The sequence below is a fragment of the Kogia breviceps genome, chromosome 8, assembly GCF_026419965.1.
Source record: "Kogia breviceps isolate mKogBre1 chromosome 8, mKogBre1 haplotype 1, whole genome shotgun sequence".
NCBI classification, from domain to species: Eukaryota; Metazoa; Chordata; class Mammalia; order Artiodactyla; family Physeteridae; genus Kogia; species Kogia breviceps.
The window spans coordinates 55,014,851-55,034,744 of NC_081317.1; the positions used below are offsets into that span (position 1 = coordinate 55,014,851).

At 42.2% G+C, this 19,894-nt stretch overlaps 1 protein-coding gene across 5 annotated transcripts in view; it reads right to left on the reverse strand.

Annotated features, from left to right (window-relative positions):
* ADAMTSL1 (ADAMTS like 1) overlaps window positions 1–19,894 on the reverse strand; it is a 1,019,582-nt gene that overhangs the window by 153,847 nt on the left and 845,841 nt on the right. For all 5 annotated transcript variants that reach the window (XM_067041438.1, XM_067041439.1, XM_059072941.2 and 2 more), the window contains 3 exons: window positions 17,812–17,991; window positions 6,823–6,976; window positions 4,817–5,945 (listed from right to left, as the gene is read on the reverse strand). In XM_067041438.1, the coding sequence (XP_066897539.1) occupies window positions 4,817–5,945; window positions 6,823–6,976; window positions 17,812–17,991 (1,463 nt within the window). The remainder of the gene's footprint in view (window positions 1–4,816; window positions 5,946–6,822; window positions 6,977–17,811; window positions 17,992–19,894) is intronic.

Here is a 19,894-nt window from a genome sequence, read left to right on the forward strand (position 1 = left end):
TCTGGCATATGATAGGTAGATTAATAAATATTTATGGAATGAATAAATATGCATACTCCTCTCTTAGCATTTAAACACTGCATTTACTTCCCTGGATTCAAAACTAGACTTTGAGTTGTATTGACAGGAAATGAGTCTCCTTTCCCTCCATCCTTCATATCTAACATAGAGTCTGGTTCAGAGTAAGCATGGGAAAGTTTGTGAAATAAAGGAAGAAGTAGGGGTTAAGAAGAACCAGTCTGTCATAATACACTTAGGGTCATCTTGTAAATTATTGCTTAAGAAGTTGACATGTGCTTCTAAGAATGATGTGAATTCATTTTAACTAGTAAGTTATATATCTGATGAGATGCAGTACTAACTGAATTGTTAGTGATTCTTTCTGAAAACCAATTTCTTTCAAATCAAGCTTTGGCATATTTAAAAGCCAAGAAGTAATAGACTTCAGTCACTTTCTTTCTACCTTGACCTATCTTGCTGGCTCAGGCTATTTACAGTATACTTTAATATATCTGAAAAGTCCTACAGACCAATAGCTAGATGAAGCTTGCAGACTCTTTCAGAAAGATGGATTTGGGCACTAAACAAAAACAGACTAACTGAACTATAACACTGGGCATTTCAGCACTTCTCTGTTTGAAAATTAATAAGCATTTCAGAACGGCTACCAGACGCACTAAGGATGACAAGCAATGAAACCCAACACAAAAGAGGTCACCAACAACCATAGCAGAGCAGTCCCAATGGCAGTTCTGTGCCTTCTGTGTGCTCTGTACAGATGCATCCATTTTATTTTCTGAAACTCCACTTGGACAACTGCATAGAAAAGTAAGCTCAAGCCATACTTCTTACTGGCTAGCTAAGTAAAAGGGAAAAATTATGATGTCAAGGATCAGTAACAGAAATCTCTTATTTTTCCCTACCACGTGCCATTAACTTGCTTTAAAAATCTCTGTTGAGGCTAGATCTGGAAAAAAGTCTTGAGAGTGGCAAGAACTGTAATACTGTTTGCTCATGGCCCCCATGTGCTTTCCTTCTGAACGCTACCCTCCACTAGCACTCTCACCAATGTCCTGGTGACTCAAGTCCTAGGATTTGCCCTCTGCTGTCTTAGGCCTACAACTTTTCATATCTTTAGCACCTGGATGCTGGGTTTCTTTTTTTTAGCAAGATTCTGTTGAAACTTCTTCATTGAGAGCCATTAGACTCTCAATGCCCATTAGGGTGAAAATTAAAAGGCAAAAGTCATATTTCTAAGCAGTATTTCAAGAATTATTGATATCCTTGAGATTACTAGGCCAAAAAATTGTTCACTGATCAAAGAAGTACTTGGAAAACACTGAATGCTATATCATCCACTTGGAAAGTCACAACACATGTTAGACTGCTTAAACGAGTTAAAACATGGGAAAACCAAAATCATTTTCACCTGGGGGTTAGTTAAATACATTCAAGAATAGTAATCAGCTGTTGAAAAAGGTGATACAGACCCCTACATACTACTCTGAAATGTTTCCTAGACATGTTGTTGAATAAAAATCAAGTCAAACTTCTAACCATGAGTAATTTCCCATTAAAAACACAAATCCTATGTGTGTATGTGTTTTATATATAATACAGTAAAATATATAATAATTCCAAAAGGATGTATACCGTATTATTAAGACTGCCAGCCTCTGGGGAATAGGATTGAGGGCATGAAGGAGACTTGCACTTTTACTATACATATGCAGGTATTATTTGAATTGTTTTATAGCCTCTTCATTACTTTTATAATAAAAAAAGAAAAAAAATCAAATACTATATTAAAAAATAGAAGTAAAGTCCAGAAGTAAATACCTCTGTTTAGCTTTAAGTGAGCATGTCTCAGACTCACATGATTGATGAATCCCTGTTTTGTGGGCCACTTGGAAACAACTTGTATGACAAATTTTGAAGTTACTGTGCTCAAGGCTCTCCCCACTCTCCACCAACATATGGGTTTTAACCTTCTGTGGCCTTCTACAAATGAGTGAAGGGTGTAGATCAGAGACGATCTGCTACAACCCCCCTCATATTTAAAACGAAAGGATTAAGGCCATGGAAAGTAAAGGCCAAGACCAGCCCGAAGCCCTCAATCCTCATCTAACTCCCTCCACATCTTTCCTGTAGTCACCAGTGACCCAGATGGGCCCTGATCCTTGGATTTCAGAATCTCCAGCACTCAAGGAAGTTGTCAGGACCCTTGTGTAAGCCATGACCTCAATGTTCTCCCTGCGGTTTCAGGCAGAGCAGAGTCCTAATCACCCCCTCCCCCATCCCTAATGGCCTGTCTTGCTGTACAGCTTTTAGGAGGAAATAGTCACTATGCAAAGGAAGGGATCCTGGAAGAAGCTGGTAGAAAATAGCAGAGATCTTGAGATAACTTGGTATCCCTGGTGAAGTATAGGAGATACATGCAAACATGAACTTAGTCACTCAAAACCGCATGAGCTTGAGTTGGCAGAACTGGGTTTGAATCTGCTCTCTTGGTTCTGCCTTTTACTAGCTACTTAACATTGGCCAACTTCCTTAATTATGGTGAGTCTCAGTTTCCTCGTCTCTGAAATAGGGATATCAGTTCATATGTTACACCTTATAGTGGACATTAACAGAGACGATGGCTATGGAAGTTGCTAGCATAGGGGCACAATATCTGGAGTTAGTCAAGAAACGTTAATTCCCATCTTTTCCCTCACACAGCCAACTGCTACCCCCTTTGATCTCAATAACACCAATCTCGGGCAATAGGCCAGGGGATATGAATGCAACAGTATCTACACTTGAGAAACCGATTGGCTGGTGGAAGGCATGGCATGATTTGGGCACAACAGGTGTGACAGGTACAGTCACAGAGGTGAGCTCCAGTGCAGCACGCACCTGAGCACCAGGGTACCACTTTCAATCAGCGCCCATCATCCTGGGGGTCTGATGCTGGAGGTGTCTCTCTCCCCAGTGGCCTCAAGGGGATTTACTGCAACTTTGGCCCGACCCACAAATTCCTACAAAGATTTCTGGAAAGAACTGCAGGGATCATAGCAGTTAAGTTGATCAAGAAAAGTATAAGCTGGGGAGGACCAAGAAGCAAACAAGAGGAGAGGTTACCACCATAGGCTCTCAAAACATAGCGCATTCAATCCTTGTCTCCAGTGCTTCTGTGTGGGTGCCTCAGCTTTTTAATTACTGATGTGGTAACTTTAACAGTACTTACCCTGTAGGGTTTTTTTTTTTTTTTTTAAGATTAAACAAGATAATATTACCTTTAAAGCACTGAGCACAGTGTCAAAGAAAAAATACTTAGTATTGTTATTAAAGCTATTTGATCTGTAAGTGCTCAGGCTGAGAGGCAATATTATTGACATTTCAGAAGCACAAAAGATGTGGGCAGGATGGACTTGTTTGTTCATCAAGTCTCGGAAGAGTAGACAGAGCTACTCTTTGGAATCAAATAAACTTGATATTGAGTCCTCAGTCTGGTCCTTACTAAAGTGTGACCTTGGGTGAGCTGCTGAACCTCAATTTTCTACGTGAAACTGGAGAATAATGTCAATCTTGTGGACTGACTGTCAGAACAACAAATGCAGTAACGTATAAATAAACCTGGCACCCTGTCTGGCACAATAAATCCTGCCATCTTTCCTTCCTCACTCAAAGCTAGCAATCCAGTGAAGAGGATTAGCTGAACAATAGCATTTCAAAGTAGATTTAATGAAAAGAGCATGCTCCATGGATTCAGAGAAGATAAAAAGTTAAAATGAGGACTTTGGGCCAGAGGACCTTAAAGGTTCCTCCCTCATCCATGGACTATGATTCTTCTATTCGCTGCCCATCTTATTTTTGTCACATATTTTGGCTCTGCCACCTAATAAATGTGATCTTTAGCAAGTTGCTAGACTGGTTTCCTCTTCTGTAAAGTGTGGATAAAAATTATACCTACTTCTTAGGGCTACTGTTAGAAGTCAGTAAGATAAAGCACATAAAGAGTTTACACTTGTCTGGAAGACAGTCACTACTCAATCAATGCCAACTATCTTTGTTGTCAGGGCCACTATAAAGATTAAAGAGGATGTCCATAGGAAGCATGGCATGCTGCTCGGCACATAGGTAGTATTAAAAATATCATTCTTATTACCTCTTCTATCACTATTGATTTTACATTATGAATGGCCATGGCCCAAGGAAACCAGTAAGTAATATATGCTGTCATCCCAGTAAAGACACATCAAAACAGAGACACCAAGAGATATTAGGATAATTAATCACAGGTCTGACTGGGAATAAAAGCTTTCTGGAACAAACAGCCCTGTCCAGCCCAGACAGAGGATGGGCTCACCCACAGGGAGTAGCAGGTGCTGGCTGCACTCTCTCTGCAGCCCTGGGGGACCACACACACAGAGACAGTATCCTGGTGTACAAGATTTTCAGCGGTTCATCTCACAAAATGGTAATGTAACAATGCCTTGGCCTGGAATGCTATTTTTCTGCTAACAGTTCAAAGCTATCCAGAGAGCATCTCATTAATCTTTGGGATCCTGCGGGGATTGGGGTTGGTAGGCATTCTTACCATTACCTTATAAAGATGAGAACATACAGTTTAGAGAAATTAAATACCTTGTCTTTGTTTCAACAGTCTATCAGTGCCAAGAGAGGGCTGAAACCCAGGATGGGAGCAATCCCTGAGGCCCAGTGCTCTAAGCCCGACCCTTGGAAACACCTTAAAGGAAGAATGAGTAGGGTGTCTCCCACACAGTGTGGCCCCTTGCCCCTCCTTCCCAGACCCGGTAGCTGCAAAGCTCACCTGTCGCTGAACTGAACCTCTTCTCCGTTCCTGGCCCAGCTGATGGTAGGCCTTGGGTTGCCTATGGCCTCGCAGTGCAGAAGCACACTCAATGTCCCGCTGGCCAGGGCCACAGTCTGCCCGAGGTGGGTGACCACCTCGGAGGCTGAGAGCTGCTGGGCGGCCGAGATTTTGCGCAAGATGATGGGCTTACGGTGTGGCCGGCGAGAGCTGCCCCCGCCCTCCCCAGTGGACGAGGTCCGGAGGGAGCTGCTGAAGCCAGACACGTGTTTATGAGGAGGGACGGCCACTGGGGGAATCCCGCGCTCGGATGGCTTGAGGAGCGCGTCCTGGTGCGCGTCCTGGCGGCTGCGGAAGATCTCCTGGGCCAGCTGGGCCACTAGGTGCTTGCTGTAGACATCGCGGAGCTCCTCGGGTTGCTGGGAGAGGTTCCGGAGGATGTCGTCCAGGCGCTGTGGCTCGGCCACCATGGTGAAAGGCAGGTGCAGAAGGGCCTGCTCGGCGTTCTGGTCCTCTTCTGAGGATGTGTTCCTTTCTGTGGAGTCCTGGACCTCCCAGGAGGCGAGCAGCTCTCCTGGCCAGCCCCCCTGCTCCAGCAACCGAGAGACCAGGTCGTCATAGCGGCTCCCGGCATCAGCAGGGAGGCCCCGCTTCTCGGCCTTGCTGCCATTGGAGAAGATCCCGTTCTGGTGTTTGTGGGTCTGCAGGGCCTCCTTCGGGCTGGCCTTCCTCACCGCGAGGGCCTCTTCCTCGCCCGTCTGGCTCAAGGGCCGGGCCACTAGCTTCCGGTTGCCTCCAATGAGCTTAATCACAAACTGCTCCCGGGCTGGTCCGGCCGAGCAGGTGTAGATGCCCGCATCAGAGGGCTTGAGGCGGTGGATCTTTAGGTACCCAAATGGGGCCACAGTGACGTGGGCGGAGCTGATGAGGTGCTGGCCGTCTTTCTCCCAGGTGATGAGGGGCTTGCGGAAGCGCCGCGTGGGACAGCGTACCACCACTGCGGTCTTGGGGAGCAGGTAGGCGAATCCCCCCACGATGAAGTGCAGCTTCCTCTGCCGGCGGGTCTGGATGTATACCTTCCTTGCTGCCGCGATGTGAGGACTGTGCTTTGTGGATGGCCACCCGGGCCCTGGAATGAAAGCAATGAAAGGGAAGGCAGATGGATGGAGAAAGAGAAGCGGAGAGAGAGAAGCAGAGAGCAGAGAAAAGGGACAGTGAGGTGCAGCGACAAGAGACAGTGAAAAGGAGAGGGCAAAGACAAGAGAGACGGGGACAAAAGAGAGAAGAGGGAAAGAAAGCACTTCAGTTTGCTTTGGGCAGGGCCTTCATTTACCACCTTCTGTTTTACGGGAGTAAATGGCTACCAGCTGCGGACCATCAAGCTGCTGCCGCAATGAAACATGGGAGAGCTAATGAGGTGCAGTGGGGCAACCTGCTATCACACTGCTGGCGTTTTCCACCCCTAGAAGCTGAGATGCAGGGTTCTAGAAGGAGGGCGATTCCAGGGGAAAGACAGTTCCTCTCATTAAAAGGACTTCAAAAAAAAAAGAAAGAAAGAAAAAGAAATCAGCATCATAAAAAGAGGCAGAGGACAAAGAGAAGGAGACTGGATCCCTTTTGGGTCCTGCAGAGCACCAGGGTCCCCGTATACATGGGGAGGAGACCCCAGAAGTGTTACACCTCTAGGGATTAATATTAAACAAATCTGTTTAGTTTAAAACACTGGAGTGGGTAACATTAGGCTTCATTAGTAACATGCTGACTCCAGCTTCCAGATCTCCATATGCCAGCAAGTGAACTTTGCTCTACCTCCTGCAAACTGTTTTTCCAGCGGAGAAGAGCATCCTGCCTGGCCATGTGTAATTAAGATTCCTTTCCCATCTCCAGCTGAGCTCACAAGCCTAATGCCCTCAGAGGGTTTTACTGCCTATCTGCCGCTGGTCTTGGGTTCAGGGAAAGTTACTGCTCTTGCTGTCTCCCCATCCCCAGAGCTCTGACATACTCACTTGCACAGGTGGCCAGCATACAGGGCCTGATGGATGAAGAGAACGGCAGGGGTGGACACAGGGAGGAATTGACAGTAGCTGAGACACCTGTTTTCAGCACTTTCCGGCAAATGGCACTTCGCGTCTGGGTGCCCTCCCCGCAGCTCGTGGAACACTGGTGGGGGAAAGAAGGGCCCAAAGCATGTAAATTCAGCTAACTAAAGGCTAATGGGTTTGTGTGGGCTCTGAAACTCAGCAAAATAAGGAAGAAGTTGCTTGGAAAAGCAATAGCAACTAAGAGAGATAGAGAAATATTAATTACGTAACAATGTGGGAAGATACATCCATACTGTAGGCATATTCTACTCTAAGATTTTCTAGTCTCAGGTCTCCTGTGGACCTTTCACCTGTTTTTACTTTTTTTTTCCCTAACATCTTTATTGGAGTATAACTGCATCACAATGCTGTGTTAGTTTCTGCTGTATAACAAAGTGAATCAGCTATATGTATATATATATATACCCCTATCCCCTCCCACTTGCGTACGCCACCCACTAGGTGGTCACAAAGCACCAGGCTGATCTCCCTCTGCTATGTGGCTGCTTCCCACTAGCTATCTATTTTACATTTGGTAGCGTATATATGTCAATACTACTCTCTCTTTGTCCCAGCTTACCCTTCTCCCTCCCCGTGTCTTTAAGCCCATTTTCTACGTCTGCATCTTTATTCCTGTCTTGACCCTAGATTCATATACATATTGTATATGCCCCTAGGAATATACAATATATTCCACTATATATATGCACCACATCTTCTTTATCCATTCATCTGTAGATGGATACTTAGGTTGCTTCCATGTCCTGGCTATTGTAAACAGTGCTGCAATGAACATTGTGGTACATGTCTCATTCTGAATTATGATTTTCTCAGGGTATATGCCCAGTAGTGGGATTGCTGGGGCATGTGTTAGTTCTATTTTTAGTTTTTTAAGGAACCTCCATACTGTTCTCCATAGTGGCTGTATCAATTTACATTCCCACCAACAGTGCAAGATGGTTCCCTTTTCTCCACACCCTTTTCAGCATTTGTTGTTTGTAGATTTTCTGATGATGCCCATTCTAACTGGTGTGAGGTGATATCTCATTGTAGTTTTGATTTGCATTTCTCTAATGATTAGTGATGTTGAACATCCTTTCATATGTTTGTTGGCAATCTGTATATCTTCTTTGGAAAAATGCCTATTTAGGTCTTTGAGCAATTTTTGGGTTTTATTTTTTATATCGAGCTGCATGAGCTGCTAGTATATTGTGGAGATTAATCCTTTGTCAGTTGCTTCATTTGCAAATATTTTCTCCCATTCTGAGGGTTTTCCTTTCATCTTGTTTATGGTTTTCTTTGCTGTGCAAAAGCTTTTACGTTTAGGTCTCATTTGCTTATTTTTCTTTTTATTTCCATTTCTCTAGGAGGTGGGTCAAAAAGGATCCTGATGTGATTTATGTCAAAGAGTGCTCTGCCTATGTTTTCCTCTAAGTGTTTTATAGTGTCTGGCCTTACATTTAGGTCTTTAATCCATTTTGAGTTTATTTTCATGTATTGTGTTAGGAAGTGTTCTAACTTCTTTCTTTTACATGTAGCTGTCAGGTTTTCCCAGCACCACTTACTGAAGAGGCTGTCTCTTCTCCATTGTTTATTCTTGCCTCCTTTATCAAAGATAAGGTGACCGTATGTGTGTGGGTTTATCTCTGGGCTTTCTATCCTGTTCCATTGATATATATCCTGTTTTTGTGCCAGTACCATACTGTCTTGATTACTGTAGCTTTGTAGTACAGTCTGAAGTCAGGGAGCCTGATTCCTCCAGCTCCATTTTTCCTTCTCAAGATTGCTTTGGCTATTCGGGGTCTTTTGTGTTTCCATACAAATTGTGAAATTTTTTGTCCTGGTTCTGTGAAAAATGTCATTGGTAGTTTGATAGGGATGGCATTGAATCTGTAGATTGCTTTGGGTAGTTTAGTCATTTTCACAATGTTGATTCATCCAATCCAAGAACTTGGTATATCTCTCTATCTGTTTGTATTGTCTTTAATTTCTTTCATCAGTGTCTTATACTTTTCTGCATACGGGTCTTTTGTCTCCTTAGGTAGGTTTATTCCTAGGTATTTTATTCTTTCTGTTGCAATGGTAAATGGGAGTGTTTCCTTAATTTCACATTCAGATTTTTCATCGTTAGTGTATACAAATGCAAGAGATTTCTGTGCATTAATTTTGTATCCTGCTACTTTACCAGATTCATTGATTAGCTCTAGTAGTTTTCTGGTAGCATCTTTAGGATTCTCTATGTATAGTATCATGTCATCTGCAAACAGTGACAGTTTTACTTCTTCTTTTCCGATTTGGATTCTCTTTATTTCTTTTTCTTCTCTGCTATGGCTAAATCTCCCAAAACTGTGTTGAATAATACTGGTGATTGTGGGCAACCTTGTCTTGTTCCTGATCTTAGAGGAAGTGGTTTCAGTTTTTCACCATTGAGAATGATGTTGGCTCTGGGTTTGTCATATATGGCCTTTATTATGTTGACGAAAGTTCTCTTTTTGCCTACTTTATGCAGGGTTTTTATCCTACATGGGTGTTGAATTTTGTCAAAAGCTTTCTCTGCATCGATTGAGATGATCATATGATTTTTCTCCTTCAATTTGTTAATATGGTATATTACATTGATTGATTTGCATATATTGAAGGATCCTTGCATTCCTGGGATAAACCCGACTTGATCATGGTGTATGATTCTTTTAATGTGCTGTTGGATTCTGTTTGCTAGTATTTTGTTGAGGATTTTTGCATCTATGTTCATCAGTGATATTGGCCTGTAGTTTTCTTTCTTTGTGACGTCTTTGTCTGGTTTTGGTGTCAGGGTGATGATGGCCTTGTAGAATGAATTTGGGAGTGTTCCTCCCTCTGCTTTATTTTGGAAGAGTTTGAGAAGGATCGGTGTTAGCTCTTCTCTAAATGTTTGATAGAATTCACCCGTGAAGCCATCTGGTCCTGGGCTCTTGTTTGTTGGAAGATTTTTAATCACAGTTTCAATTTCAGTGCTTGTGATTGGTCTGTTTATATTTTGTATTTCTTCCTGGTTCAGTCTCAGAAGGTTGTGCTTCTCTAAGAATTTGTCCATTTCTTCCAGGTTGTCCATTTTAGTGGCATATAGCTGCTTGTAGTAATGTCTCATGATCCTTTGTATTTCTGCAGTGTCAGTTGTTACTTTTCCTTTTTCAATTCTAATTCTGTTGATTTCTGTCTTCTCCCTTTTGTTTTTCTCTTGATGAGTCTGGCTAATGGTTTATCAATTTTGTTTACCTTTTCAAAGAACCAGCTTTTAGTTTTACTGATCTTTGCTACTGTTTCCTTCATTTCTTTTTCACTTCTTTCTGATCTGATTTTTATGATTTCTTTCCTTCTGCTAACTTTGGGGTTTTTTTGTTCTTCTTTCTCTAATTGCTTTAGGTGGAAGTTTAGGTTGTTTATTTGAGATTTTTCTTGTTTCTTGAGGTAGGATTGTATTGCTATAAACTTCCCTCTTAGAACTGCTTTTGCTGCATCCCACTGGTTTTGGGTCATTGTGTTTTCATTGTTATTTGTTTCTATGTATTTTTTGATTTCCTCTGATTTCTTCAGTGATCTCTTGGTTATTTAGTAGCATATTGTTTAGCCTCTATGTGTTTGTATTTTTTATAGTTTTTTTCCTGTAATTGATATCCAGTCTCATAGCATTCTGGTCAAAAAGATACTTGATATGATTTCAATTTTCTTAAATTTACTGAGGCTTGATTTGTGAACCAAGATATGATCTCTCCTGGAGAATATTCCATGCGCACTTGAGAAGAAAGTGTATTCTGTTGTTTTTGGATGGAATGTCCTATAAATATCAATTAAGTCCATCTTGTTTAATTGTTGATTAAAGCTGTGTTTATTTATTTTCATTTTGGATGATGTGTCCATTGGTGAAAGTAGGGTGTTAAATTCCCTACTATGATTGTGTTACTGTCGATTTTCCCTTTTATAGCTGTTAGCATTTGCCTTATGTATTGGGGTCCTCCTGTGTTGGGTGCATAAATATTTACAATTGTTATATGTTCTTCCTGGATTGATCCCTTGATCATTATGTCATGTCCTTCCTTTTCTCTTATAATAGTCTCTATTTTAAAGTCTATTTTGTCTGATATGAGAATTGCTACTCCAGCTTTCTTTTGCTTTCCATTTGCATGGAATATCTTTTTCCAACCCCCCACTTTCAGTCTGTATGTGTCCCTAGGTCTGAAGTGGATCTCTTGTAGACAGCATATATACGGGTCTTGTTTTTGTATCCATTCAGCCAGTCTATATCTTTTGGATGGAGCATTTAATCCATTTACAGTTAAGGTAATTATTCATATGTATGTTCCTACTACCATTTTCTTAATTGTTTTGGGTTTGTTTTTGTAGGTTTTTTTCCTTGTCTTGTGTTTCCTGCCTAGAGAAGTTCCTTTAGCATTTGTTGTAAAGCTGGTTTGGTGGTCTGAATTATCTTAACTTTTGCTTGTTTGTAAATTTTGTAATTTCTCTGTTGAATCTGTATGAGATTCTTGCTGGGTAGAGTAATCTTTGTTGTAGGTTTTTCCCTTTCATCACTTGAAATACGTCCTGCCACTCCCTTCTGGCTTGCAGAGTTTCTGCTGAAAGATCAGCCGTTAACCTTATGGGGATTCCCTTGTATGTTATTTGTTGCTTTTCCCTTGCTGCTTTTAATATTTTTTCTTTGTATTTAATTTTTGATAGTTTAACTAATATGTGTCTTGGAGTGTTTCTCCTTGGATTTATCCTGTATGGGACTCTCTGTGCTTCCTGGATTTGACTGGCTATTTCCTTTCCCATTTGACTGGCTATTCAACTGCAATCTCTTCAAATATTTTCTTAGACGATTTCTTTTTCTCTTCCTCTTCTGGGACCCCTTTAATTCAAATGTTGGTGCATTTATTGTTGTCCCAGAGGTCTCTGAGACTATCCTCAATTTTCATTCTTTTTTCTGCTCTGCAGTAGGTATTTCCACTATTTTATCTTCCAGATCACTTATCCATTCTTCTGCCTCAGTTATTCTGCTATTGATTCTTTCTAGAGAATTTTAAATTTCATTTATTGTGTTGTTCATCATTGTTTGTTTGCTCTTTAGTTCTTCTAGGTCCTTGTTAAACGTTTCTTGTATTTTCTCTATTCTATTTCCAAGATTTTGGATCATCTTTACTATCATTACTCTGAATTGTTTTTCAGGTAGACTGCCTATTTCCTCTTCATTTGTTTGGTCTGTTTGGTCTGGCGGGTTTTTACCTTGCTCCTTCATCTGCTTATTTCTCTGTCTTCTCATTTTGTTTAACTTACTGTATTCGGGGTCTCCTTTTTGCAGGCTGCATGTTCGTATTTCCCGTTGTTTTTGGTGTCTGCCTCCAGTGGGTGAGGTTGGTTCAGTGGCTTGTGTAGGTTTCCTTGTGGAGGGGACTGGTGCCTGTGTTCTGGTGGGTGGAGCTGGATCTTGTCCTTCTGGTGGGCAGGGCCACGTCTGGTGGTGTGTTTTGGGGTGTCTGTGGTCTTATTATGATTTTAGGCAGCCTCTCTGCTAATGGGTGGGATTGTGTTCCTGTCTTGCTAGTTGTTTGGCATGGGGTGTCCAGCACTGAAGCTTGCTGGCCATTGGGTGGAGCTGGGTCTTAGCGTTGAGATGGAGATCTCTGGGAGAGCTCTCACCAATTGCTATTATGTGGGCCTGGGGGGGTCTCTGGTGGTCCAATGTCCTGAACTCTGCCCTCCCACCTCAGAGGCTCAGCCCTGACATCAGGCCAGAGCACCAAGACCCTGTCAGCCACATGGCTCTAACATGTTGACCTCCAAAGGGAAAAGTCTTTTCTTTGTTTGAATAAAGGTGGCCTTCGAGGTCCAGGTTTCAGGGAACTGGCCCAGGGTGGCCATCCCTGGTTTCACATCAACATGATCTCAGGCACAAACCTCCTTGTTTTTCCATTTTGTTTTTAAGTTACTTGTTGCAACAACTGGCCCGTGGTCCCAAGGACGGTCGCAGCTTTGGCTGGTGAGGGCCCTCCCTCCCAGTGGGCTCCCTATTTTTACTTTTGTGGCCTGGGCTTTAGAGTTAGAGAGTCACAGAGTCCAACTCAATATTTCACTAGTTGGCAAGTCACTTAAACTCTCTGAGTCTGTTACCACTTATACTTATTTTGTAAGACTGGGAATTAAATGAGATAATATATTTTAAAATTTCACACATAGACATGACATTCAGTTAATGCTAATTCCTTTCTCCTTCCTTTACAAATAAATTATAATACTCTAATATCAAGTATTGGATAATTTTTATGCATTTACTTTTTTGAGGTGGGGCGCTAAAGGCTATGGGACAAAATGTGCAAGATGGTTCCTAACCTCAAGGGGATGTCATCAAATAATGGGAAGAAATCCAAATGCATTGTTAAAATGAAATAGTATGTTAGGGAACATAGAAATCAAAACCACAATGAAATACCACTTCATGTTCACTAAACTTTCCATAATCAAAAAGACAGACAACAATAAGTATTATTATTATAAGTGAGGATGTGGAAAAATTAGAGCCTTCCTGTATTGCTGATGGGAATGTGAAATAGCACAGCCCTTTTAGAAAGCAATTTTGATGTTTTTTGTAAAAGTTAAGCATACATTTATCATATGACCCAGCAATTTCGGTCCTAGGTATCTTACCCAAGAGAAATGAAAACGTACATCCATATAAAGACTTGTATGCTAAGGTTCATAGCAACATGATTCTTAATAGGCAAAAGTGGAAACAACTCAAATATCCCTCAGTTGGTGAATGGATAAATGAAATGTGGTATATCTGTATCATGGACTATTTTATTCCACCCTAAGAAGGAATGTTCTGATAATGTGCTACAAAATGGATAAACCTTGAAGACATTATGCCAAGTTGAATTTTGTAGTATATAAATTATATCTTAATAAAGCTGTTTAAATAATTTTATAGTAATAAAAGAATTTAGTAAAAATATAAAACTAAAAGTCAAGTGAAGTATTAAAATATTAATGCTAACAATTGGTGAATGCTTATGGTATACTAGTGATTTCCTGGCCTAATCTGGAAGATGGTTGGAGTCTGGATGGGTTTAGAGAACCAAGGAGAAGCATGGGAGGCAGGGAAATAACCAGAATCAAGGTAGAAGTGTTCAGTGCACAAGGCCAAGGCAGGCTTGGGGGCAGACCTAAACCAGTTTGACTGAACAGAGGGGCCAAGTGGAGAGTGTCAGGAGCTCAAGAGGTGGTTTGGGGCCAGATGTTGAAGACTTTTAATTTTCAGACAGAAGGTTTGGAATTGGTCCATAAGGCAAGGAGGAGCCATTAAAGGGAGGAGTGAAATGATGAAAGAGGTATTTTGAGAAGGTTAATCTGGCAACAGTTTCTGGGAGGGATGGGAGTAGGAGATGAATGGCAGACAGGGATGTCAGTTAAGAAGGCTGCCACGGTAGTCCAGGCTTGAGATGATAACGGCCTGAACTAGGGTCATGGCAGCATGCCACGTTAACTTGAAAAATGACAGTAGAAACCAAAAAATATTATCTTATGTATCTAAGTTTTGTATGCTAGCCCATGGAAATGAACTATTCCATGCAAGGCACTGTGATATCCACCACCCTGAAAGACATTTAAGATGCAAAAAACAGGGATGAGAATCAAGCCCGTTGCTTTTGTTCCCTGACGATCTGGATTCCAAATTCCACCTATCCCTTATTTTATTGTAAATGACAGCACCGAATCCAGCGATCAGGTGGGATGGGGGTAAAGAGCCTGGAAATTTTAAAAGCCTGGTCATTTTAGTGCGGCCAAGTAGAAAAATGGAAAAATGGACTGTGTGTCAGAGATGAGTTTAGGATTTTGGTCAAGTCTAGTTCTTTCTCTAAAATTCTCAATTTCTAAACTTCTCTCAATTTCCACATCTCTAAAACAGGGAAACTATACTCGAGCAGGGATTTTCAAACTGTGTTCTTTAACTATGTTGAACAAGTGATTTAGGGGCTTCTCAGCTGGTCTGGAGACCCAACCACTTGGAGATCCGGGACTCCTACCCAACCTACCCCCTACTTCAACCAAAACAGCTCTGATTTGTTCTGTTTTAGATTTCTGGCTTCACAATAACATTTCAATGGAAAAAAGGGTCTTGTGGCTTTAATTTTTAAAAGAATAACTAGGTTATAGGATCTCCTAAGTTCCTTCTAGCTTGAAAATTGAGTTTAATTTCTTTTATATTTTTGTGAGGGAGGAATTTCCGTAAAAATATGACTTAAAAATAATGAATAGCCAACTCTTTCAAGAGATGCAAATGTTTCTTTTAAAGAAAAGAAGTAAGGTCTTTTGAGAGGCCTTTCCTCAGAATAGAATCTGAAAGTAATTTTATTTGAAGTGTTTAAAACTTTGGCTTAATTCTGTCTCTGAGGGATTCTGTGCAGTAACCATGAGATTGCACCCAGATAGTTGAGGATGAAAAACACCCATAGATCATCCAGGTCTTCCTTTCTCCAAGGGGAGTCGTGTGTGTGGGGGGTGTGGAATGCACATCTCATCCCAGCCAGAGGGGCCAAGGGAAGGGTTGTTGGGATAATAGGGGCAACTGGAAACCCTGTGAACACCCCCAGGAGCACTTTTGTATGGCACCAGCTTGAGTTTAACCCCAGTGAATCGGGGTTAAAATCCCACCATTCCCAGCCCCTTCTCAATGTTTGGAATTTCCATTCATCAGCCCAGATAATGCAGAACCTAGTAACATTCCCTGGATAAGGGCTAACTCTTCCTAGCTCCCCAAATGTAACTTCCACCTCCTAGGAAGACCAGCAAAGCTTGTGGGAGGCCTTGGTCATGATCCTGGGTCCAGCCAGTCAAGTGCTTTCTTTTATTTCCTCTCTTTTTCCCGACAATGAGGAGGGATGGAAGAAAATCATAACAATAGTAGGGGTTAACTTTTACTAGACACAAAGTACTTTATGTGCATCATTTAATTTTTAAGCCTCCCAATAACCATGTTAGTGAACACTATTATCATCTCCAATATTTAGCTAAGCAAACTAAGGCCTAGAAGGGTTAAGTAACTAGCCCAGGTTATATAGCTAGTAAGTGGCAGAGTCAGGATTCGAACCTAAGTTTGCCTGTCTTTGAGTCTGAACTCTTAACTACGCGTGATACTGTTCTAAATGGGACCCACGGGATTGCAATGCAGCAGCCTCCTTTCCTTAGTGCCTAATCACAGGGTCCCTCCTTCAGATTTTCTCCGTGTTCCATATGCTCAGAGGCCACAAACTCCAGGAAGTTGGGAGGACAATTGTAATACACACAAGTCCCTTCCTCAGCATCCCACTCATGGAAGACTATCACTGACAGACTTAGAAGAGCAGCGCCTTTTACACTATGCCCCTGGGAGGAAATCTTCATCTAGAGTCACTTACTCGGCAAATACATCAGTGCCCTCGTCTGCACTGCTAGTTTTGCTAATGATTCTGCATATATGATACCATACCCCAAATCAACATTCCATGGAAAAATTGTCACTGACATGTTCACACATGCACATTACAGATACGCTCATTCCACACATTTAATCTTTTATCCTTCTGAAACAAAATTATTTCTAAAAGATGAAATAACAATCATTGCCCCTTCTGTTCTGAACCATTTGCAGGGAGCTACCATCAGAAGGCAATTTTACTGCCAAATTACAAAATCTATGGTGATGTCGGTTACCTCTCAATTTCAGTGCCCTTTGCAGGCACCATCTGATGGACCTCTACACGGGTTGACAAAACACGGGGCAAGAATTCTCAGAATGTAGGTTGGAAGACATGGCATCTTACTTTTCAGAGGCAGCTTTCCCCTCTGTGATGTATTTTAACCAGCAGCAGCTCTGTCCTGTAAGTTGGACAGATGGCAAAGGAGGCAGTGAGATCACCAAGGCCAGTTCAGATGCTTGTATGCAAGAAAGGAGAGGGGCTCAAATCTGCCTGGGACACAGAGATGTTCACTTCAGGCCTCGTCATTTTGCTTTTGGCTGTATCTGCTTGCGAGGGGGATTTCTCTGTGAAAGACACATGGGCCCATGAAGCTGGGGGAGTTGCAGGCAAGTCAAAGAAGGAAGAGAGGCTGAAAACAAGTTGAAGCTGGGTATCAATGAATTAGTTCATGCTAGTGTTCAGGTAGGAATGATTTAGAGAAGTAGGTTAGTTGGGAGTCTAGCCCTAACTTACGAGGTAAGTCAGGAACGGTAATGCCGATGCAGCCATCTCCCCAGATGCTGGGCAACGGGGGAAATCAACTTCTCTTGCTGGGAAGCTGTTGATGTTTTGGAGCCAGGAAACTGACAGGAAAGAGGCAGGATTTCCTTGGCCTTCTTTTCCTAATAAATCATGTGCCTCATTCTCCAGTAACTTGGAAGAGAAAAACCAGAGAGGCTTTGCCTTTCCTGAGGAGAGACTAGAAACATCTGGGAGTATGAGATGCAGGGGGGTCAAGAAGGCGGGAGTGAAGGTAGAGGAAGAACCTGGTGTTCTGAGTAGAATCCTGGGCCCGAACAGTATGAATGAATAAGGCCTGGTTTTGTTCCGCGAAGGGCCCGTTTACAGTTCCCTGCTTCTGACTGTTGAGTGAGGGCTGGCTGCTTAACTCCCATCCCTGCAGCCTAGTTAAAATCTAGTTACACAATATGGTATCAGTGCTTACAGAAACTCTGTTCCATGCAGAACTGATTCACTTTGCTGTACACCTGAAACTAACACAAAAGTGTAAATCAACTATGCTCCGATAAAAAATTTAAAAAACAAAACTGTTCCAGTGTTAGGAGGATTATTTTGTTCTCCTCTTGCCTTCTGTATCTATAAACTTGGGTGCCTTCTCCTCCTTATGCCTCTTTTGTTATCTCCTTTTGAGAAGCATACCTACCTCTGTCCAGTCAGAAAGCAGCCACTCGCTGGGACAGTCATCTTTCTTGCAGGCTTGCTGGGAGGCCAGTTTGGGGGCCGAACAGAAGGTCTCTGGAAGCTCCAAGAAGCTGCCATCAGCCATGCGCTGTTTGCAAAGAACCTCGCGCTTCTGGATGCCCCCTCCGCAGGTCCTGGAACACTGGGGAAGGAAGAGAAAGCAGACCCTGCGTAAGACAGTAGCACATTTGACTGCTGATTCTTACCTTAGCCTTGGCTTGACTCAAGAGTGAAAAAAGAAAAAAAAAAAATAGAAAAGGAAGAATACCCAGGAACCAGCCCAAAGGATTTTGCTTCCTCTCCTTGAAATGAATTTTGTAGCAAGTTCTACACCCTCTGCTCTTAATCTCGAATATGTAGCTAGAGCACCCAGGAATTTAATGGGCCTTTAAATCTTAGAAAGTTGGTTCTACCTAGGGGCAGGACAGGAATTAAGACGCAGATGTAGAGAATGGACTTGAGGACACAGAGAGGGGGAAGGGTAAGCTGGGACGAAGTGAGAGAGTGGCATGGACATATATATATACTACCAAATGTAAAATAGATAGCTAGTGGGAAGCAGCCGCATAGCACAGGGAGATCACCTCTGTGCTTTGTGACCACCTAGAGGGGTGGGATAGGGAGGGTAGGAGGGAGACGCAAGAGGGAAGAGATATGGGGATATATGTATATGTAGAGCTCTTTCACTTTGTTATGGAGCAGAAACTAACACACCATTGTAGAGCAATCGTACTCCAATAAAGATGTTAAAAAAAAAAAAGTTGGTTCTAAACTATGATTTGCAGTCACCCAAGACAACTGGTTTAAAAGGTTATATAATAGAGGGTTAAACATATTTATGACCCAGTGAAAATAATCTGTGCTGCTTCCAGAATGAACAAGAGAGAGCTGCTGACACCAGTGTAGATCTGGAGGAATTAACCTGCAGAGAAGGTGGCACTTCCTCTCTCTCTAAGGGTAAACATCCACTCTACCCTACTGGAGGGGCGGTAGATTTGAGGCTTGGTTTTCCGAAGGACTCCCTGGAACATGTTTCTTGTAGGATTGGTGTTTCTTTAGCGCGGTGGGAGCAAGACCCATAGAAATTTGGGATACAAGAAAAATCAACTCATTTTAGTGGTTTTCAGCAGGACCCCAATCAAACACACCATTTACATGTAATTTAATAGTTATCATCCAGTTGCCCGAGCGGGGGCAGGAGGCTGTTATTCCAGGACTTTGATCCTCCCTTGCGGTAGCAAAGCAACCCTCAGTTTTTAGCTGGGCACAAGACCTTTTGGCACACAGACTATATTTGCTGACCTCCCTTGAAGGTGCCACATGAGTAAGTGCTGGGCAAAAGGATATACGTAGAATGTTGTATGCAACTTCAAGGAAAAACCCACAAAAAGAGAATGTGGCATTTTCCCCTTCCCGCCTCATCCTTGCTGGCTGGAATATGAACATGATGTCTAAAATTTAACCTTCCACCTTGGATAGTGATAGGCAACTATCACTTCACCTTTCTTCCTGGGGGTGAAGCCAACATACCGGCCCTGGATGGCCTGTGTGTGTACAAGAGGAAAACACTTCTCTCTCTTACCCAAGCCACTGTGCCTTTGGGTGTCCTGTCATTTTTAGTCCATCTAACTCTAGCTAGAAAGACAAATACTGTATGAAACCACTTACATGTGGAATCTAAAAAATACAACAAACTAGTGAACGTAACAAAAAAGAAGTGGAATCACAGATATAGAGAACAAACTAGAGGTTATCAGTTGGGGGGGCAATATAGGGGTGAGGAAGTGGGAGATACAAACTACTGCATGTAAGATGGGCTCAGGATGTATTGTACAACACAGGGAATGTAGCCAAAATTTTGTGATGACTAAATGGAAAGTAACCTTTAAAAACTGTATAAAAATTTAAAAAAATGAAAAACAGTAGGCATAGGCACAAATGCTAAGAAATAGGGAAAAGAAAAAAAAAATCGAACCCTAGCTAATCTATCAACCATAACTACTCTGTTCTGGGGGTGGAGGAATTTTATTTTAAAACTCTTAAGG